Below are 20,601 nucleotides of genomic sequence, written 5' to 3' on the forward strand. Positions count from 1 at the left end.
CTTGAAAAAGAGCAAGTGCTTACGTCCCTGGCGCTGAGCTGATCCATTAAAGCCGTTTACTAGCATCCAGCTGATAGAATCTCTTCACGAGCTCAATGAAACCGCACTTTCCACAAAGCCAATGACCAACAGAGCGTAACCCGAGTCCTGTAGCCGTGGTACAATCCTCTAGGACTGATGTGTGGATGCTGAGAAAGTCTCATTGAGTTGGACTGCATCCAGTCTACCCTCTCTCGAGTCTCGCCGTCTACTTTGTGTTTCCCCTATCTGAAACCTGGGAATGACAACTGCGAAAAAGCAAGGGAGGCCCCCAGAAGACAGTAAAATGGTACTCCCAGCCGAGACGTGGGTTCCCCGTATTGTTCTTGGGTGACACGACGGAATCCGGCTCTGGGTAGAGGTTGACTCTATCTGGATTGTTGGTCATTCTTAGAGATTCGCTTGGGCGTCCCATACTTGAGGCGACTATATTGGGAAGGGAGAATCAAAGGATCTGAGGCCTTTGGAGGGTCCTTGAGAAATTCAGGTTTGGTAGGAAGGATTCGCTTCCAAAGAGATGTGACTTATATTCGAGCGAGAGAGGCTCTCACGAGTTATTCTTTGATATGAGGTACCGGGTCATCCCTGTTTTGGAGATAGACATTTGGATGGGAGACTGAAAGACGATCTTGCTAGCCAGAGGTGTGTATTGCCAAGGTCTCAGGTGGAGCAACTCCATTCGCTAACAATCAATCTTCAGACCGCGGTATATGTAGTAAAGTTGACCTAAGATGCCAGGCATTGTTCCCAACGCCTTGTAACCAAATTTTAAAGTGAATTGTATGCTTTAAGGAAAGTGAAAGGGTATCAGGCGATTTTTAGCTTAAGAGACCATTGAGGCCCAGGTCAGGCCCACCAACACCAGGAGGGAGAGATGGACACACACAGCCTGGGGGAATATTTGATGGGTAGGGAGACCACCCTGAGGAAGGTGATGGAAGAGATCGCCCCATGGCGCGGGCAAGGACCTTCACAGGGCTTGATGAAGCACCATCCCGGGAGTGAAGGAGTCCAAAGCGTAGGAAAACTTCGGAGATAGTGACCAAGATCGAGATTACAATCAACACAATGACAATCCAAGTTTGGTCTATTTTCAGTGGCCAGTGGTCAGTAAAGGCTGTGCGGTGCACGGGAAAAGGGAAAAAAGAAATGGTATCTTACGAGAAGTCCGACTTTCCGTTATCGAGTCAGATAGAATTTCTGCCAGATCCAGAAACACCCGGCAACGTTCGTTCAAAACTTGAATGCGGGGTTTGATCTCGAGATACTCGCGCACAGCGGTGTAAAGTGGATAAAGAGTAGGCTCGCTCTCCCAGAAAAAGTTTGGATTGTCGAGCATATTCGAAGCTGGAATGCATGGTTAGGAGGTAAGACTCATGTTGGAGGGCGGAATAACTTACATAGATTCACCTCTACACGGCTTTTAAACAGTCTGCCCAAAATCCGGAAGACGTCCTCACGTTTCATACCGAGCTGTCCAGTCACAGCTAATCGTCGTGGAATGTCCTTGGCATCTGCCATTTGCCGGGCCATTACCTCTTCGAAGAAACATAACTTAGTGCTCTGGGAGATACCGTGACTGATAGCGAGCTTGATCATGTGGTCACCGCTGCGGAGGGTAATCATGTCATTGTAGACACGGGGCCGTGAAATCTCCGTCGAATATTCAAAGTGGAATTCTTCCGTTTCAAAGTCCTCCTCATGAAGAGGCATTGTCGCCAGTGGAGTTGGAGTACCAGTGACCGACGACGTGGCGAACGCTAAGTCGGCCAGCAAGTCCTTCTCTTGTCGCTCAGTGAAGTTCCAGAATACAACAACGCCATAACTGAAGACAAACATCTCTGCGACATTATAAAGAGTTCTCGCTGGTTCCTGCGGTACTGACACAGATGGACTAGGCAAAGGGGACGGGGCTCGATCTCTCAATAATGCATGCGTATCGTCGGTGCTGTGACGACGTCTGCGCAGCGCTGGCTCGGGGCCTTTCCCGTCGTCCTGGGAGCCCGATTGATCTATCACACTGGTATCTGCAGGGGCATTTTGGTCTTCCTGTATACGATTTTCGTCGGAGAGCAGAGCTAGGAAATTTGGTTGGCCTTCTCTGGAGCCCTGATCATCTGAACTGCGGGGGGATTCTTCTGGCTGGTGACCGTCATGCTCATGGCGCCCACCAACCGAATGCTCTCCAATTTCATCAAGGTATTCGTCATGGTGATCGCGTAATTCGTTCCGTTCGATCTCCTCATCCAACAGAGATTTGCCGCCTGGGTATTTCACGACAGGACTGCTCCGTAGGCGATATCCCTCATGTCCTGGAAGAAGCGGGAGATGGTATGCAGTGTAGAGGCAGTCATCGTATAACTTCGTTCGAGCACCGTGCCACTCTTTGACAAAAGAGGCTACCGAACCCATCTTATAGGCTTGAGCCGTGCAGTAAGCAGTGACCCGCGCAAGCTTCTCAGCACGGCGCGCTTTGGGCAGTCGTTCTGCATAGCTCTTAGCTCGCTCAGGGGCAACACGTCGCTTTCGCAGAACCTCTTCCTCGGCCAACAGAGGCGCGAGATCATTGTCGACTCCAAAATCCCCACCTAGTCGCTTCTGCACCAACAATTGTTGTCGCACGAGCTCGGGATCAACTTTCCTTTCCTTGGCGAGCCGGTCCACAAGTTCTTCGTCAACCAGGTCCATATCCTCTTGGTCATCATCTTCCGTTTCGTCCGGCTCGCCGGTGTCTGGCAGAAGCACTAGCTTCTCGCTCACTTTCGTCGTTCGAGGAGGCAGACGAGGTTGTGCAGCCAGCCGCCCGATAGTCCCAGCAGTGCCGGCGGTGTTGATAGGTTGATTTGGACCAGAGTGGCCCGTAAGTCCACCAGAGGGAAGTCGACGGGGCCGTGCAATCGGCGGAGGTTGTCGCTGCTGCATCGACGGGACATCTGAGGCGTATTGGAGGACATTGTCAACGGTGATAAACCGAGTAGCAGGTGATCTTCGTCGGCGTGTATTGGTCGCATGCTGTTGGTCGCGTGAATCGGTGACCTGTACTCCCATGGAGCTATTTTAGTATCGCTCTCGGGGCGACGGAGAATTATCAGCATAGCCGGTTCCGGACTGACGTACCAGCACGGTTGGACTTCGTTGGCTGGTGCCTCGTCCTCGAGACGGGGGGAGCCATGGTTCCCAGGGGAAACTATAGGAGCCTCCCGACTAATTGGAATGTGAATGGAAGAGCTGACAGTAAAGAACCTTGATGGTCCTTCTAGACAGTCAGTCCGGACTGAAATCATGAAGCTGCGGGCCCGCCAGGCTAGTCCTTATCCGGTTTAGCTGGAGACAGTATGATGACGTAAATTGTCATGTGACACAAAAGATGAATGTGTGGAAGGTTTGGAAGGCATGCAAGGTTGGAGGCTCCTTACAATATCTACTTTTTGTGGAATGCTGGCTTTTGTCTCTATACTACTCTGTATTCATAACTAGCAACTAAATGCCTCAGGATGGTTAAATCGAGGGTTCAATGCCCGGTCCGAGGGTTTGCTAAAATGGAATTGCGAAAGTCTGTGCACGTGGCTCACCTTGTATGCAGCGTATGTACACCGCTTTTTACAAGTCATCCGTAGGTTCGCGTGTCGCGTTATGATATAGACTTTTACCTCAAATATGCCACCTGCAAAGCCTCAACCACGCACTCAAACAGTGCCTGAGTGGTCGAAACCAATCCCTCTACCTCCTCGTCAACGTCGTCGTGAACTCGATCCGTTCACTCGCACTAAGATCGTTGAATTACGCCAAACTGCTGGCTGGACATGGACTCGGATATTCGAGCATTTTCAACGCGAAATTCCACTATCAACTCTTCGATCCACTGTCAACAGAGCCAATGGGCGTATAAACAATATCAGTCAAGCTCGCAGTGGTCGTCCCCGCAAGTTGAATAGTGACGATATTGCTAAAATCTATAAGAAGATTGAGGAGAACCCCAAGGTCTCATATGAAGATCTTCTTGCAGAAGTTGATCATAAAGTTACAAAACAATCGATTTGGCGACTTCTTGCTGAAAAGGGCCGAACGAAATGACCAAAGTGGGCTTCTTTGGAGCATATTGCTGTTCATACCAGTCCTATCTCCTCGGGGGAATCTAAGCATTATTATAACTTGCGCCGTGATTATTACCTTAGGTATATAGATTGCGGGCTCCACTTCACAAATTTAACGAAATAATAACTACTGGAATTCCATCTTTGAATTTCCTTGAAATTAATATATAGTGCTAGTCGGCCCTATGGAGGCACCTTCACAAGTAATTAAATAAGACAGCGTTGGGCTTCTTGGGAGACTAAGCTATAGTCTATCGCATTTACTATGGCGTTCCAGCTGCGCAGTTCGCTTCCTGAATATGCTGTTGGACCGAACAGACCGGGTATGAGAATAATAACTTGGAGCTGGAACCGATCATACATCCCAGTGAGAATTTACACTGCCTGCTCTTGGATTCTGATGCAGAATAAGCGATTTGGCACGGTCCTCGCAAGTCGTCTCATTCGGGCAGCACTAGCGGTTGGTGGCTCTGTCGGCCTCAACAGGCTTAGTGGCCTTCGGGAACAGCATCTGAAGAAAGCGCCCGTGAGGGGAAGTGATATGTTCCGTGATAAACCAATCATCGACTAATATTATCGACTAAAATAGTAAACCGTTCCTGGCCGTTTACTCACTATCTTTCCCGCAATGTGACCCATGGATAGTGCCCAGGTGCGGGTAAATACGATTACTGACCCGCACCAGCGGGATCGAAATTTCTATTGATCTAAAAGACAAAAGACCAACTGTAATCTACTTTCATTCCAGCTGTTCAACTTCATTATGTGTCAATCAAAAATCCACGAGTTCCTTCAAGGACTTCCCAAGTGCGAGCACCACGTCCATTTGGAAGGCTGCCTCACTCCTGAACTCACATTCCAATTAGCTTCTCGCAATGGAATCACACTGCCTGATGACCCAGCATATGCCTCAGTCGATGCTCTCAAAAATCGCTTCGAGCGATTCACATCTCTCGACGACTTTCTGCATTACTATTTTGAAAGTATGGCGGTTCTGCGTTCAGAGCAGGACTTTGCTGATCTTGCCTGGGCTTATTTTCTGCAAGCCGACGCCGACGGCGTGCACCACGCCGAGGTCTTTTTCGATCCCCAGGTTCACCAGGAGCGCGGTATCTCCTATGAAACTGTAGTCAATGGATTCTCAGCGGGCTGCAAGCGTGCCGAGCAAGAGCTTGGCATTAGCACTCGTCTAATCCTGTGTTTTCTCCGCCATCTGCCCGTTGCCTCGGCCAACGAGCTATATGACCAGTTTCTCGCTAGTGGACACTACGAAGCCGGAGTCATCCATGGTCTTGGCTGGTCTTCTTCAGAAGTTGGCCCACCTAAAGACATGTTCCGGGATATCTATGCATCTGCGGCGGCAAAGAAAATTCCCCTTACGGCACATGCGGGTGAAGAGGGTGATGCTAGCTACATTAGCACTGCGCTGGAGGTTGGAGCGCAGCGAATCGACCACGGCATTAACCTCATACAAGACCCACAGCTGATGCAACGTGTTGCGAAAGAGAGTATTCTCCTGAGTGTTTGCCCTGTCTCCAACTTGAAATTGCAATGTGTCAAGTCTATCGCGGAAGTTCCCATTCGCAAATTCCTCGAGGCGGGAGTAAAATTTTCCATTAACAGCGACGATCCTGCTTATTTCGGCGCTTATATCCTAGGAAATTACTGTGCAGTACAGGAGGCCTTCAATCTCTCTGTTCTCGAATGGCGCATCATTGCGGAAAATAGTGTCCAAGAGAGCTGGATCCCAAATGAGCGAAAGGCGGAGTTGTTGGCCAAGATTGAGGCACATGTCAAGAGATTCCTTTAGGGATTCAGCGACAATTTCAACTTTTAAGGAGCGATATTTCATGTACTTTCATACCCACTGATTCAACAAGCTGTATGATAATAATCAACTTTTCAGACATAAAAGGGGGGCGGCGGTTGGGTATATCTAATTTTCATTAGCAGAACGTCTAAATCAAAGTCTATGCGTCTTCATAGCATTCTCCAAGACTTCGGATTATCACAACACAACATCCAGGGCTCCAGGGCTCTACTGGGCACGATATCATATGATTAGTCACCGATGATGGTGGGAAAGGGGCGGGAGTAATTCGTCGACGATGATTGGCCCGCTGCCCGCAAAACGTCTTGTCCACCTCGATCCGTCCTTCTCCTCCAACAACCAACTTTCCATAACATCCTCCCCACTCCGCCATGGCGTCGAAGCTGTTTACCGTTTCGCGGGCCAGCCGGGTGCTGCGCCAATTTCCTTCCTCCCCTTACAGATCTTTCTCCGCCGCTCCGCAACGTTACAGCGACTCTCTCGCGGTGGTACGTGAGCCCCGTCTTTCTCCCGGCCCTTCAAGCCGATTGCATCGCATTATCGTGAAAAGCGAGACACAGAAGGACAATGGCCGGCTAATTGAATCTCCAACAGCATCGCAATAGCCCCCACAACAACCCCTCCATCCCATTCAAGTTCTCCGAACAGAACCTCAAACTCATCGACGAGATTCTCAAGCGATACCCACCACAGTACAAGAAGGCAGCCGTCATGCCCCTGCTAGACCTTGGCCAGCGCCAGCACGGCTTCACTAGCATCAGCGTCATGAATGAGGTTGCTCGTATGCTTGAGATGCCCCCAATGCGTGTCTACGAGGTCGCCACTTTCTACTCTATGTACAATCGCGAGCCGGTCGGCAAATACTTTCTCCAGGTCTGCACTACGGTATGTTACTCCTTTTCCTTCCACCGTATCGATTTGTTCCTCGCGGCTTAAGTTCTAACTCGACTCAATTTCAGACACCCTGCCAACTCGGCGGTTGCGGCAGCACCGCCATTGTCAATGCAATCAACGAGCACCTCGGCATCACCCCCGGCCACACCACCGAGGATGGCCTGTTCACCTATATTGAGGTCGAATGTCTTGGCGCCTGTGTCAATGCGCCCATGGTCCAGATCAACGATGACTACTACGAGGACCTGACCCCCGAATCCATCAAGAGCCTTCTCACTGCTTTGAAGGACGCTGCTAGCGGCACTGGCACCAAGGTTCCTGCCCCTGGCCCACTGAGTGGCCGGAACACTTGCGAAAACAGCGACGGTCTCACCAACCTGCGTGAGGTCCCAGAATGGGATCCCGAGGTCATGATGCGCAAGGACGGTGCCCTTGACGCACCCGCTGCTCAATAAGTGCTCTCTTTCGACGTATTATGGGGTTGGGAAGGAATGATATCAGATATTAGAGGCGCTTGAGGCATAAACGCTCCTTGATTTGGTTGGAACTGCAGCCTGGAAAACCTAAAGCTATAGCATGCTGCTCAATCGTCTTTTAAGGGCGTCTTTTTGTTTCTTTGTTTGTCTACCATGTACAGTACGTGGCTCTTGGGCTTTTTGAATTTTTAGCACAGAAGCCCAATGGAAATTTAACCGACTAATACTCGGCACTCCAAATTTATTTTTTTTCAATCCTATCTGCCGGACTTTCAAAATCAGAAATTCCACCGGTCTAATAGTAGCTGCGTACAGTTTTAGATCTCAGTGTGATTGATTCAGACTCACATTGAGTACTTGAAGTTGCGTGACCCAGTGTCCCCTGTCATATTATTCATAGTAGGATGTCAAGGTGGGAAGAGGTTGTGGGAATACACACGAGTTATGATTTCCCCGACCTATGCCTCGATCCGATTTACACTGTGTATATGAGTAGCGTCACAGTGCGCTAAGCTACGGTCAAACGGTACCAAGTGGCAGCGCTAATAGCTACACTGTCCAAACTATGTCTGCCAGGTGGGCTCTCGCCTTTTGTATTTCAAATTAGATTCCGTTGATCTAGCTCCAGATCTGAACATTTCTTTTAGGGGGGATTTGGGGTTGAGTCAATCTTCACCCCCATCTTCATCTCTCTGCCCTCCTAATTGCCTTTCTTTTTTGGTGGAGGTGTGGGTGAATCTCTGGGGATATGTCACAGTCTCCGAAGGCATCTATGAGCCTCAAAATATGCCTTCCAGAGACCCTCCTGCACAGCGCTCATCCTTAGGCAGAATTTGATCTGCCTTGATGAACTCGGCCTGTCCATCCCGCTCCACCAAGACGCCACCTTCGCCCATGCGTTGCTCGAGGATATTGACATCCACTGTATGCTTGGACGCTACGTAGTAGGCGTGGACGTCCTTGTTCTGTCCATGGCGCCGCAAGCGGCCGATTGCTTGCTTCATGCCGGCCTCATATTCTGCCTCGTCATCGACCGCCAGTGGACCGAGGAAAATGCAATGGTTGGCAATTTGAAGGTTTCTGGACAATCTTGTTAGTATGCCTTTCGAAGAGGGGATAAGGTCAGGCATGCTTACAGTCCAGATGCCTCCACACCTCCGAGAGGGAGGATTAGAGCCTTGATAAGGGCTTTCTTCGAACCGTCATGCTTGTTGATCTGTTGGGCGTCGTCTGATCCGGGTGGAATCTGAGGCTGTTTGTCGGTGGCGGCAGGGAGGATGTCATCATGGATCTTGTATCCATACACGAGGGCATCTTCACCATTACCATCGTCAAGTTCTGCTTGGGGTTTCTTGCTTGTAGAAGTAGCTGCCCGTGCTGTTGTTTCCGAGGTTTCCGATATTATCCTCTGCTGAGCGAATTCATCGCTTCCGTTCTTCGAAGAAGTGGTGCGACATGAGATTTTGGAATGAGTAAGGTGTTCTTCCACAATAGGAATCAGGTCTGCGAAAGGTACGAAGATCAGGACGCACTCCTTCGCAGGAATTCTGTGGACCATTTCGATCAACTTGTCTAGCTTTGCGCTTCCCTCATAGGACTTGATACTAAGGTCACTGCCATACTTGGTTCTGGTCTCGTGCTCTGTGCCACTGCATCCCACGACGCGGCAGTTGATCTGAGTTCCGCTAAGCCCCACAGCTTTACAGGACTGGCAAAGAATATGCCCGCAGTTTTCGACGATGACCATTTCCTTAACACTCGTCTTTCTTCTCCGGCAGCTCGTGCAGACCAAGGCATTTGGATATCCTCTTAGTAGCCTCACCAATGATCGCTGGAATTGGAAACGGCGCCAAGGTCCGATCACATTGGATCTCAAGACTCTCTCAATCTCAAGCTTCAGTCCTTCGAACACTTCTTTGGCTTTCGCCGACCGCTCTGCCGGATCGTCATCACCCTGGCTTGCTAGAACTCTGTCTTGTGGTGCTGTCGCCGAGGAACACGGAGCTTGTGGACTTTGACCAGTCGTCTGGCTTGTATCCTCGTCATGTGTGTGTTTGGTCCTCTTGGGAGGGCGGATTGCTGAGATGGGCCCTCCATGTGCCCTTTTGCGGAATCGTTTTTCAATTCTTTCGGCAATGTCGTCAAACTCAGGTCTTTTGCGTGGTGTCAAACGCTCAGCGAACTCGTCTCCAATATCCTTATGGAGGTCCTGATGGTCATATTTCTCAACCATGACATCATTCATAGCTTCTGGTATGACAAGTTTGTCAAACCGTTGGACGACTTCCGAGAGGATATGGTCTCCAATATCCATTTTTGCGACATTCATCAGCTTCACCCACCCCTCGTTATCGCGAGAAGCATCTGTCCTTGTCTGTGACATTAGATATTTCTGTTTGAAAAGTGGTCCCGCCTTTGTCTCCAGCGCAGTAAGGAATTGCCTCTCTCGATTCTTGAGTTCTTTCTGGCAACTCCCAAGTGAGAGCAATGAAGTATCTGCCTCGGTTGTAATTGAGGTTCTCACGAGAGCTCCAACAGGCCCCTCCGTCTGACAAACACCAATAATCTTGTTCATGATGTCGACAACACCGTCATAGCGGTCTGTGGTAATCTTGCCCATCTGCCCTTGTTGGTCAACGAAGTGCTTTGCCAGTCTTTGGTAGACCTCTTTCTCTTTATCGAGCTGCGAACAGAGAACCACCTCGCTAGCAACTGGGATCCTCTCGCTGTCAGGATGGTTCTGACGACAGAAGCGATCAAGGAATTCCTGGGCGTGACAATGGCGACTCTCATGCCATGCGTCACTGTGGTGGGCTTGTACCATGTTAAACTCTTCAACAGGCGTCCATGCCTTGTTTCGCTTCTTTGGACGATCTTCATCGTCTACACCCAGATTGGCCCCAAGGAGGCGTGCAATGCTGTTGACATTGGAAAAGTTGGTCAGGCCGGGTGTTCCGGACAGAATCCATTTGGAGCGTGCTGAGAGCGCTTGTAGGGCAAATCTTCTCTCCTCTTCCAGGTAATTGTACTCATCGACTATCATGCGGTTGAAATGATAGGCTTGCAAAGGCACTCGCATGTTGTCAAAGGCGATGTCTCTGGAGGGGATAGTGGTATTCCGACCGAGATGGAGGATTTTCTTGATGATCTTCGTCACCTCCTCCTCGATGGCCTTCTCCCGCTCCCTTACCTCTTGCTCTTTCCTCGCCTTTATTTCAGTCTCGCTTTCCGGTTTCTTTTCAACCGCTTTGGATTCAATTTGCGATTTCAACAGCCTTGCTTGGGCGAACTGCTTGCCACGCAGTCGCTTCGAGGGCACAAGGCCCAACGCCTCCCCTTCGTTCTCCGGCATCTTACCAAACTTCTTCCGCGCCGCAGCCCTCCAGGCCTCCAGGCCACGATCCCTCAAAAGAGGGATTGACGACTCCAAGTCCTTTTTGGCATTCTCAAACCAATCGGTCATCATTCGAGGAGTGGTCTCTGGAGCTTTTGGGCTGCAGGTAAAGTCTTGCGGGTTTTTCAGGTACGAAGAAACCTGGAAAATCGACCACGGAAGAAGGATGATGTCTGCCTCCCCTAAATTGGCGCACCGTCCATTTGTAGACCTCATCCGGCTTATCGGTTTTGAGGATCTTGAGCCCTGGCTTGAGGAACTTTTTCATTTCCTCTGTCCATTGCCCAAAGATGTGCTTGGGTACCAGCAGGAGGGTTGCCCTGACGTGAACGCGTTCTTCAAGCTCCTCCTGGTCCCTGAGAGTAAGTCGTACCATATCTTTCTCGTGCTGAGCGTCTATAATGGCCAATGCAAGCGCAGTCTTCCCATAACCAGGGGTGTCGGCGACGAGTCCCCCACGAATCGTTCGTGGGATTGAGGCACGAACTTCCGATCGCCAGGCCATTTCTGGTATCATGGCCTCCTCCACTTCAAATTCCACAAGAGGCTCGATATCATCGGCCTCTTGAGCTATCATCCATGCTAAGGATCGGCGTTGGTTGGCTTGCAGTCGAAGTGAAACGTCTTCTACCCAGTGAGGTGGGTTATCGGCCAGGCTTTCACTCTCCTTGTTGCTCAGGAGAGTGAATCCCTTTGACACAGCCTCCCTAGCGTACGTTGTGTGGGTCGATGATAATAATCGCCATTCTAGCCGAACGTCCGAATCCTTGGGAATATCGGCCAGCTTCCCAGCCGCCCGATGAGCCATTGCTTGGAGGTTCAATGCGATCTTTATTTCTGCATTCTCTCGATGATCAACCCGCTGGAAGAGCAAAAACGGAGGAGGCTTCAGCTTTACTGCTTTCTCGAAGTCTGCTGCGCTCTTAGGATCTTCCCAAGGAATTCGGAGAGTCGTTTTTGCTGTCGGAAGCCACTTGACTTTGGGAGGAAGTGGTTTGCAAGCGAAACATGCGCAATTATTTTTCTTTGACTCGACTGGGATAGCAATGTCCCTCCAGTCTTCAAACTGAGGTAGCATGCCGACCTTTTGCGTGATCCATGAAAGTTTGCTCAATGCCGCCGAGCGCTTCTGAGGGTTGACGTGTTTCCAATCCATACACTCTTGGGGGAGACCAAGAGTATTACACATAGCGGAAATGGAAATCAGAGGGATGTAACTCTCCTGGCATCCATCGGTTTTCAATGAAACCACAGTTTTGTCGTCCAATACCATGTGAGAAACGTCGTTACTTTCATGGGCACTCAACCACATGCCGGGAACATCAACAATGTGGCGAGAATAGGCCTTCACTTGTTCCGAGAAGTAACGATAGATTTCCGTGGGTTTTCGTTCGGAAATTTTCTTCTCTATGGCCGGTGGCTCTTCTTCATCAGGGAGATCAGGGACACTTAGAGCATCGGGGGTATCAGGGACACTCAAATCCACAGCACGCTGGACGTTATTGCCCACTGGGTTTGTCGAGGGGTACATCTGTGCACCCCATGTATGCTCGACTTCCGCAAGCGTGAGTCTTATCTCGTTCCCAGGAATTCTTTCGTGGTCGAGTGCAAAGACGTAAAAGTCGTCTTGGATGTGTGTATGTTTTCCGGGGTCAAGGAATAGGTAAACTGGGGGCAGGTTGCCAATCCCTTCCTTCCTGTACAAGGACCCGTAAGCAGTGCCACATTCCGGGAGATACTCATAGAGACCTTGCAAATCATTTTCATGCTCATTCACGGGGGCTCCATCAAGTGTGACTTTCAGTCTCTCCCACACTTGCGACTTGGGAAAGGGCTCTTGTTCGATCTGTAGCTTTGCTTCCAGGGAATCGATTTTTTCTTCCCGAACCCTTGATCTGGAGCTTAAATTCGGTGCTCAATGGGCAAAATATTTGCCATTCATTGTCAAGAGACAAATTTTCTGTCGACTTTGTTCTCGCAATTGGTTTTCCGAGCATACTCCGTAGCAAACACTTTGCGGGAGCTGATCTTGGGGCTTTGACGAACCATAGCCACTGCACATTTGCGCTGCTGATTTCGAGATGTAGACTCGAATGATCACCCTCATAAATAACTGTCCAAACTTTTCTGCGTTTGATGTCGAAGAAGCGAACCTCTTCATTGGCTGCATCATTCACGCAGCTAAGGAAATCTGACCATGTCTTTTCGGTACTCCCTGCTTCGTTCGGATCAAGAGACACACACTGGTCAACGAGGTATTCATAACGATCGAAGACGTTGCTCCTAAGGCCATGTATCTTGAGACGCATGGGCAAGATCTTTTTCAACAGAGTAACGAATTCCAATGGTGGACGACGGTTGTCAACTAGCAGTTTCATGTAATGATGCACTGGGTTTCCGGCACAAGAATCGCAAGCTGTATGTCCGCACTTCTTACACACCTTCAGGCTCTTCGCATTAAGTGACTGCTTCTCGCACAGGCAGTAGCGGGCACTGCGCCTTGCGTCGGCCATTATTGCTGCGAGGCAATCACTGTCAGGATTGCGTTTGGCGATCGCATCAGGTGTGAACGCATGAGAAGCTTCAATTCCGGTGCGCTCAAGCCTGTAGCCTGTCTCCAGTGCGAACAGCTCTTCGACGGGATGATCTGGTGTTTCCGGCTCTTGCTTCACTGCGTCGGCCAGTGCACTCAGGAGGGAGAGCTCGACTGCACCAACGGTGGTCGATGTCATGGCGTTTCCAGCAAGGTCTTGGAGTTCTCGCTGGGACTCTCGGGCCAGTGTTAGTTGGCTAATCGGAAGACCTTGCAACGAGAGAGACTCAAGACCCGTTATTGGGCCTCCTCGAAGAGTAGAGAAAGGCTGCCCCATTGGGGTCAGACACCCAGCTATCCCTAGAGAGGCGATTGTTTGGTTGCCGCGGTCGACGCCCTGTGACAAATCTATGTACCACTCTTTGTATAGGATATCCACAGCATCGGCCAGCCCGGCCAGATATCTAATATCGAGTGTTTCCCAGATTCTCTCAGGATTGAACTTGAAGTATTGTTGCCAGAAATTGTCTGGTGGGGTACAGCTAGCCTGGCCAGCGGTAGAACGACTGATGGGTCGCAGTGGTCCGGTCTTGCATCGGAAACGCTCGTCAGCGTGGCGCTCCTTATACCGGTCCCATGACACTTCGGCTCTTGACGAGCTAGCTTCCAAGCTGAGGGAGAGATTCCTTTCGATCTGCTCCAACCTCCGGTCATCCTCTGGCAGCAGATGTGCGCTTGCAGGAGAACTCGCGGGCCTCTTGAGCTTTTCCACTGTCGCCTGGTGTCGTGAGATGATTTCTTCACCAGAGACCCCGGATTGTGCCAGCCACGACTTTTCGATGCAGACCATGTACACCCGATTTCTGGTTTGCGGGATGTAGTAGGCTTTGCTGTCCATCTTTGAGTACGCGGCGTGGTATCCGTTATTTTCCCAGTCATTCTTTATGTCTGACCATGGAGCCCCAAGAACATTCTCTAGGATGATCGCACGTGGTCGATACTTCCGTGCGAACTCGAACATCGCGTGGATCGTGGCGCCGGATTCGCCCATTTCCTCACGCGTCTTGCGATTCTCGTTCAGCAGGGAATAGTCGACGCACGCGGTCCCAGCGATAACCAGATCTAGATCATCTGGGATTCGTTCCCAGGATCCAAATACCGTTTGACTAAAGTGAATCGAAAGTAAGTTATGCTCATTTTTGATAGTAGAAGTGAGGTGAGACTGGGTTACTTACGCCTCGTTTCCTGTCATCTGCTCCATGTCGCGGAACAGAAGGGGGGGGCTCAAAGTTCCTCTGGATGTAGCTCTGCTTGAACGGAACGATTTCACAGCTGAACTCATGAGAGAAACTGAATCGCTTGCCGCTTTTGCGAAGGCCTTCAAAGCACGAGAACGTCAGTATACTTCTAGTGAATGTCAGACCGGAATATCTCTTGGGGACTTACTCGTCGCGATCATCTCTAGAGCCAACAACGGGCATTCGGTGCCCGAGCACATAGTCCCGACTCTAAGAGGACGGCCGTTCAGCTTTCCGATGAGCTTCTCCAGGCCTAGCCCCATGGCTCGATGTGCCAGATCGCCAAAAATCTCTTCCAGGTCGCTCATCGGCGGCAGGCTCCAGGCGAGCTGGGTCCTGATCTTGTCGTTCACCTTTGAGCGGAGGAACTCTGGAGATGAGATTGAGACGGTGAGGCCTGAGACTCCTGACGGATCCCTAACCTGCGGCGATGCAGAAACGGTCAACGCGCCAGGCAAGGACTCTCTGTAAGAAATCGGTCAACAAAAATGTTACAAGAAATCACCTGCGTGAAGGGCGCACTTACTCTGACTCGGTACCACTGAAGTCCCGTTCTTCTTCCGCATCTTCAGCGACGCCCACAGTGTCTTCGAAGGCAACAGGAGTCGTTGCCTCCGAGGGACTATTGACAGTCAGTACGAATTTCAGTAACACAAGGATGCAGTTGACTTACAGGTCATCTTCTACAGCCTCCCTCTGACTGCAGATGCCCATGATGTCCCAGAGGACATCATTGCCAGTGCCCTCAAGACCTCGGCGAGTATCGCTGTAAGAGAGTAAGTTAACCTGGTATCTAATCATCAAAGCTGCGGTTGTTAACTTACGAGTCCTGAGTGTCTTGAGCTGGAAGGCGGTGCGCTTCCACAATGGCACCAATCGTAGCAAGCCTGGCCAGGACTGCCCTCCGAGACAGCGGAGGGGGCGGAAGGAAAAGGAAGGGCGAGGAGGGGAGGGAGAAGAGGGTGTGGAGGAGTCGGCGCGAGAAGAGGGGGGCTCAGTCGAGGGAATGGTCGAGAGATCCCTGATACGTTGATCCTCGGGAGAGGCCATCTCGGCGTCTCCAAATCTATGTCCCTAACATCAGTCAAAACACTTCATGAAACTCTTAAAGGGTCTCCAGCATTAACATACTCGCAGGTTAGAAGCAGGGCTAGACAGATCACGTGGTTGCTTGTGGCTGGACACGGTGCTTGTTGTGCGTCGCTCAAACAAAAGATGCGTGGAAGGAAGAAAATATTCGGGAGAAGGTTTTTCCGAATTTATGTTTCCGGGCCAGGTCAGGTGGGCCCCGCGTGGAAACAAACGAAAACTAAGCTAAGTGAGGCTAAGGACACGCACTAAACCCTTTTGGTACACACCTCACCATTCACTACACTGGAAGTCACCATGAGCTTCAGGCTTCAATTATTGTTTTTTGTATTGAAGCGCGTTATAATGCACTCCTGGGGGGGTAAATTCAACGTTCCTATAGATCTCACAATGAAGACCGTGATTTTGCTGTTCATCGTACTCCTTACAGTCCAAGCATGGCATTTATATTCTTCAGATCATCATTCTTGAACATACAAACAATCAGCCCTGAAGACAGCATAATCACATCTTGTAATGTACACAGAAAGCTCATTTCTACCCCAATAGCAAGAGATAGCTGGAAGATGTATACCTGACTGCTGTATCGTTCACTAGGCCCATTTATCTGCATTTAGCCGTCATCTTCATATCCTTAAAGGTAGTCCCTGAGCCACAAGAGCACTGTGCATACCTAACATAAGCCACATGCCTAGAATTTCAAGGTACGTTAACAGGAAGCGAATTCAATTTCAAGCTTCACTTGATTGCATGCATTTAAAATACAGGTGAGATATAAGGGTAGTCAAATTGGTGGACCACGCCGAACGCCATCATTCGCCAAATATCAGGGAGTAAGAAAGAAAAAATACCAAAGCCAGGGGAAAGTCGAAAACAAAAAATCACGGATCGCAAACTCGAGTGCTCATGGATGCTGGCAAATCATTTATCGCATGCCACCTTGCATAAGCTGCTGACGTAGCAACATGATTTGGCTTCGCTCCATAGGCGGCAGGGCATCGATGGTTGCTTGTGGCATAGTGAGTACTTGCTGTAAAAGCTCATCTTGGCCAGGGACTGCTTGTGGAGCAGGTTGTGCAGGTGGAGGCGCGAATGGAGCTGCAGCAACAGGGGGTGTCGAAGTCTGAGCAGGAAGACCACCATATTGCGGCCACTGCGGATGTGCTTGAGGAGCCACAGGTTGAGCAGCTTGTTCCACAATGGATCCGAGGAGCTGGTATTCGACGAGATTCATGAGCAGCAGAGCCTGGAAAATGGCGTATGCCAGCTGTGGTGCTTGCCGAAGAAGCTCTGTAGCACGGGCAGGATCGGCAACAGCAAGTTGCTTCATTTGGTTGAGCACGTCAAGGAGTTGGCTTGGAGGGAGAGAGGCGAGAGTGTGAGAAATAACATTGGGGCAGTCGAGGTTCGGTGGAAGCTCAATTCCCGGTGGGAGCGGGGAAGTGGCGCAGCGCCTGGTATTTGCGCAAGTTTCTGGGACGAATCTTGAGGCGTGGGTTGGGATTGTTGCGAGTAGTCAGGTGGAACGGAGTCTTTCTCATTGTTGTGAGGCCAGTCGACTCGAATCTTGCGGCCCATGATCTCGTGGTCATTGAGGTTTCGCACCGCTGATGCAGCGGAATCAGCATCTGCAAAGTCTGCGAATCCATAGCCTTTAGGTTTGCCTGTCTCGGGGTTCATCATCAATCGGAACTTGGTGACGATCCCCGCTGTACTGAGGATGTCTTTGACCTGCTCCTCAGTAAGATCTGTTGCGACCAGTAAGCAATCAAAGCAAGGCAGACAGGAACTCGGTATAATATAGCATCTGTCACATACTGTAGGGGATGTTCCCTAGGAAAACGCTCTTTCCTGTACGGTCGGGCGCCATGGTTGCGATGATTCAAGGTTGAGGGAGGAAAGAGACTTGAGCAAGCTGAACGAATAAGGAATATATTTTGCCGGACTTTGCTTCACCGCCCTACCTACGTCTTCTTCGAACCTCCCGTCTTCATTCACTACATCCGTCCCGGTATCTCTCAAACTTCACATCATGTCTCAGAATCAACGGGAGACCTGGGAGCGACTCCAACTCATGCTCCAGCGCCGTGGTGGCGGTGGAGGGGGTTTCCCATCCGGTGGTGGCCGCGGCGCTGGGGGCGTTGCTGGACTCGTCCTGCTCGGAGTCGGCGTTTGGGCTGCCTCGAACTCTCTCTTCAACGGTACAGAACCCTCCAATGCGCTCTTTACGTTAAGGTGATGCTAATGAGCCCATAGTTGATGGTGGTCACCGAGCTATCAAGTACTCCCGACTAAGTGGTGTGAAGAAGGAAATCTACAACGAAGGTATGGGAGCTGATCCGGGCGCATGAAGGAGCTCATTCTAACCACTGAAATACCAATAGGAACTCACTTCCGCATCCCCTGGTTTCGAGACTCCGATCATATACGATGTCCGCGCCAAGCCGCGCAACATTCCGTCCTTAACCGGTACCAAGGATTTGCAGATGGTGAACATCACCTGCCGTGTGCTATCCAGACCCCGTGTGGACGCTTTACCCCAGATCTACCGTACCCTTGGTCAAGACTTCGACGAGCGAGTCCTCCCTTCGATCGTGAATGAGGTTCTAAAGAGCGTTGTTGCCCAGTTCAACGCCAGCCAACTGATCACCCAGCGTGAGAACGTCGCCCGTTTGGTCCGTGAGAACTTAGCCCGCCGTGCAGCCCGCTTCAACATCGCCCTTGACGATGTATCTTTGACTGTAAGACTTCCTCACGCCTTATCTGCATAATTTTAAATTTGCCTGTATTGACTCGTACAATAGCACCTCACCTTCTCTCCCGAATTTACGAACGCCGTCGAAGCCAAGCAGGTTGCTCAGCAGGATGCGCAGCGTGCTGCTTTCCTCGTTGACAAAGCCCGCCAAGAGAAGCAGGCGTTTATTGTGCGCGCTCAAGGTGAGGCTCGTTCTGCGGAACTGATCGGAGACGCGATCAAGAAGAGCAAGAGCTATATCGAGCTCCGCAAGATCGACAACGCTCGCCACATCGCCCAGCTCTTGCAGGAGAACGGCGGAAAGAACAAGCTCTACCTGGACGCCCAGGGCTTGGGTCTCAATGTCAACTCCGGTGCCGAGGAGAGCAAATAAATTACTTTAATTACGCGCAAGGACTGCCGCACCATGTACAAATAGCCTATAGCAGGAGCATCAAAATCGGTCTCTTCTCTTACTCGTTTTGCACCAATTTTTCTATCTTCCCAGTATTCTGTCGCTATCACTCGTAAACAGGTGATTCTAGAATTGTTACGGGATACGTGCATGGTTTCAGGTTCCAACTTGAGCTTGAAGGTTGCGCTAGTCATCGTACTAAGTTGATCTCATCCACAATTGAAATTTGGCTGTGATATATTTTGAGCGGGGCGGAAGGCGGCGAGCGGCAGCTCCATAATTTTTTCAGATCTGCGACCAAGTCGATTTTCACTGAATCTTCAAGCCTTACGACTGTGGAAATAGGTCGCAAGTACGTATATTCAAGCAGCTCAATATCCAAGTCTTGACGCACCACTACCATCAATTCCCGCCCGTGGATGTTGAAAGCTGACCAGAGAAACTAGCAGGCTTGCAACGCACGACCCCACCATGGCCGAAGACCCCCAGATCGAGATCACCCAAATCGACGTCGACGTCGACGTCCAAGAGATCCTCCTCGCAGCCTCTCAGCATGACAACGCCAAACTCCGCCAACTAATCCGCACCCAGTCAGCCCTGCCGGACGCGGCGAACGTCAAAGACCCGGAAACCGGGTACACGCCCCTCCACGCCGCAATCAGCGCCTGCGAACCCGACACAGATGAGCAGGCGAACGGCGCAGCAAATGGCGACAGCAAGCCGGCCATTGACGCAGAGCTGCTGCAGTCCGGCGTCAACACCGTCAAGTTTCTGCTGCAGGAGGGCGCGATCTGGAACGACCTTGATAACAACAATGAGACACCCGGCTGTCTGGCGCGGCGCATTGGGGCGCAGGAGCTGTACGAGTTGATTGTCGATGCCGGTGTGCGGGCAGAGATGCTGCTCAACCGACTAGATGCTTATGAACCCCTTTCAGACTCAGAGGGGGAGGGGGAAGCAGAGACAGAGGGCCAGAAGGCCGAAGCAGAAGGCGAGACAGATGCTGCGCCGGAGCTTGTGGATGCTACTGAGCAAGCGGCCGGAACAACCTCCGAGACCCTTGCTAACCCGGACGTGTCTCAATCGGGTTACCTGCAGTCCAGCCTTAATATCACACAAGACCGTATCCTGGACGATGATCAGAATGGTGTGATGATGGGCTGGGAGCGCGAAATCATGCGAAGATCCGCGGAGAAGCTTCTCCCTCGAGAAGGGCTGAAGGTGCTCAATGTTGGACATGGCATGGGCATTGTGGATGGGTTTCTGCAGGAGCACAGGCCGGCGGTACATCACATTGTTGAGGCACACGCGGACGTTGTCGCGGAGATGAAGCGCAACGGATGGGACAGTAAGCCTGGTGTTGTGATCCATGAGGGCAGGTGGCAGGATATTTTGCCTGGTCTGGTGAGTGAGGGTCTGCAGTTTGATGCCATTTACTACGATACGTTTGCAGAGTCATATAAGGACTTTAAAGAGTTCTTTGAGGAGCAGGTCATCGGGCTACTGGAGCAGGAGGGGAAATGGGGATTTTTCAATGGCATGGGTGCCGATAGGCAGATTTCCTACGATGTTTACCAGAAGGTTGCGGAGATGGACCTATTTGAAGCTGGATTCGATGTGGACTGGGAAGATATCCCTGTTCCTAAGCTGGAAGGCGAATGGAAAGGCGTACGAAGGGCATATTGGGTTGTGGACAACTACCGCCTGCCGCTGTGCCGCTTCATGGATTAATGACAGCTCCAAAACTCAGGTATACCATGGGGCAAAGTGAAGATGAGAAAGATGAACACTCCCTTCCAGGGGA

General features: G+C 50.8%; 8 protein-coding genes across 8 annotated transcripts; 5 read left to right on the forward strand and 3 right to left on the reverse strand.

Annotated features, from left to right (window-relative positions):
• Positions 1-857: 857 nt before the first annotated feature.
• Positions 858-3,087, reverse strand: N7468_003007 (RMD1 family protein; the record flags this gene model as incomplete). Its single annotated transcript, XM_058472304.1, has 3 exons — positions 858-1,126; positions 1,201-1,386; positions 1,440-3,087. 3 exons carry the CDS (start codon positions 3,085-3,087, stop codon positions 858-860), a joined length of 2,103 nt encoding a protein of 700 aa, XP_058331307.1.
• Positions 3,088-3,696: 609 nt separating this feature from the next.
• N7468_003008 (uncharacterized protein) lies at positions 3,697-4,113 on the forward strand (the record flags this gene model as incomplete). Its single annotated transcript, XM_058472305.1, has 1 exon — positions 3,697-4,113. The coding sequence occupies one exon, from the start codon at positions 3,697-3,699 to the stop codon at positions 4,111-4,113; it is 417 nt and encodes a 138-aa protein (XP_058331308.1).
• A 783-nt stretch (positions 4,114-4,896) lies between these two features.
• On the forward strand, positions 4,897-5,943 carry aah1 (adenosine deaminase; the record flags this gene model as incomplete). Its single annotated transcript, XM_058472306.1, has 1 exon — positions 4,897-5,943. One exon carries the CDS (start codon positions 4,897-4,899, stop codon positions 5,941-5,943), a length of 1,047 nt encoding a protein of 348 aa, XP_058331309.1.
• Positions 5,944-6,241: 298 nt separating this feature from the next.
• N7468_003010 (complex I 24 kDa subunit family protein) lies at positions 6,242-7,313 on the forward strand (the record flags this gene model as incomplete). Its single annotated transcript, XM_058472307.1, has 3 exons — positions 6,242-6,456; positions 6,570-6,849; positions 6,924-7,313. The coding sequence occupies 3 exons, from the start codon at positions 6,242-6,244 to the stop codon at positions 7,311-7,313; spliced, it is 885 nt and encodes a 294-aa protein (XP_058331310.1).
• An 800-nt stretch (positions 7,314-8,113) lies between these two features.
• Positions 8,114-15,609, reverse strand: N7468_003011 (putative SNF2 family helicase; the record flags this gene model as incomplete). Its single annotated transcript, XM_058472308.1, has 10 exons — positions 8,114-8,414; positions 8,471-10,869; positions 10,925-12,617; positions 12,775-13,093; positions 13,166-14,427; positions 14,497-14,593; positions 14,708-15,024; positions 15,086-15,181; positions 15,233-15,325; positions 15,380-15,609. The coding sequence occupies 10 exons, from the start codon at positions 15,607-15,609 to the stop codon at positions 8,114-8,116; spliced, it is 6,807 nt and encodes a 2,268-aa protein (XP_058331311.1).
• Positions 15,610-16,573: 964 nt separating this feature from the next.
• Positions 16,574-17,518, reverse strand: N7468_003012 (putative polyadenylation factor subunit CstF64; the record flags this gene model as incomplete). Its single annotated transcript, XM_058472309.1, has 3 exons — positions 16,574-17,102; positions 17,129-17,396; positions 17,467-17,518. The coding sequence occupies 3 exons, from the start codon at positions 17,516-17,518 to the stop codon at positions 16,574-16,576; spliced, it is 849 nt and encodes a 282-aa protein (XP_058331312.1).
• Positions 17,519-17,680: 162 nt separating this feature from the next.
• Positions 17,681-18,776, forward strand: N7468_003013 (prohibitin subunit PHB2; the record flags this gene model as incomplete). Its single annotated transcript, XM_058472310.1, has 4 exons — positions 17,681-17,849; positions 17,905-17,948; positions 18,033-18,389; positions 18,453-18,776. The coding sequence occupies 4 exons, from the start codon at positions 17,681-17,683 to the stop codon at positions 18,774-18,776; spliced, it is 894 nt and encodes a 297-aa protein (XP_058331313.1).
• Positions 18,777-19,268: 492 nt separating this feature from the next.
• On the forward strand, positions 19,269-20,528 carry rmt2 (protein-arginine N5-methyltransferase; the record flags this gene model as incomplete). Its single annotated transcript, XM_058472311.1, has 1 exon — positions 19,269-20,528. One exon carries the CDS (start codon positions 19,269-19,271, stop codon positions 20,526-20,528), a length of 1,260 nt encoding a protein of 419 aa, XP_058331314.1.
• Positions 20,529-20,601: the final 73 nt, after the last annotated feature.

This window comes from Penicillium chermesinum (assembly GCF_028974085.1).
Source record: "Penicillium chermesinum strain IBT 19713 chromosome Unknown utg000003l:1.0-5111272.0:1.0-5115320.0, whole genome shotgun sequence".
Classification (NCBI taxonomy): domain Eukaryota; kingdom Fungi; phylum Ascomycota; class Eurotiomycetes; order Eurotiales; family Aspergillaceae; genus Penicillium; species Penicillium chermesinum.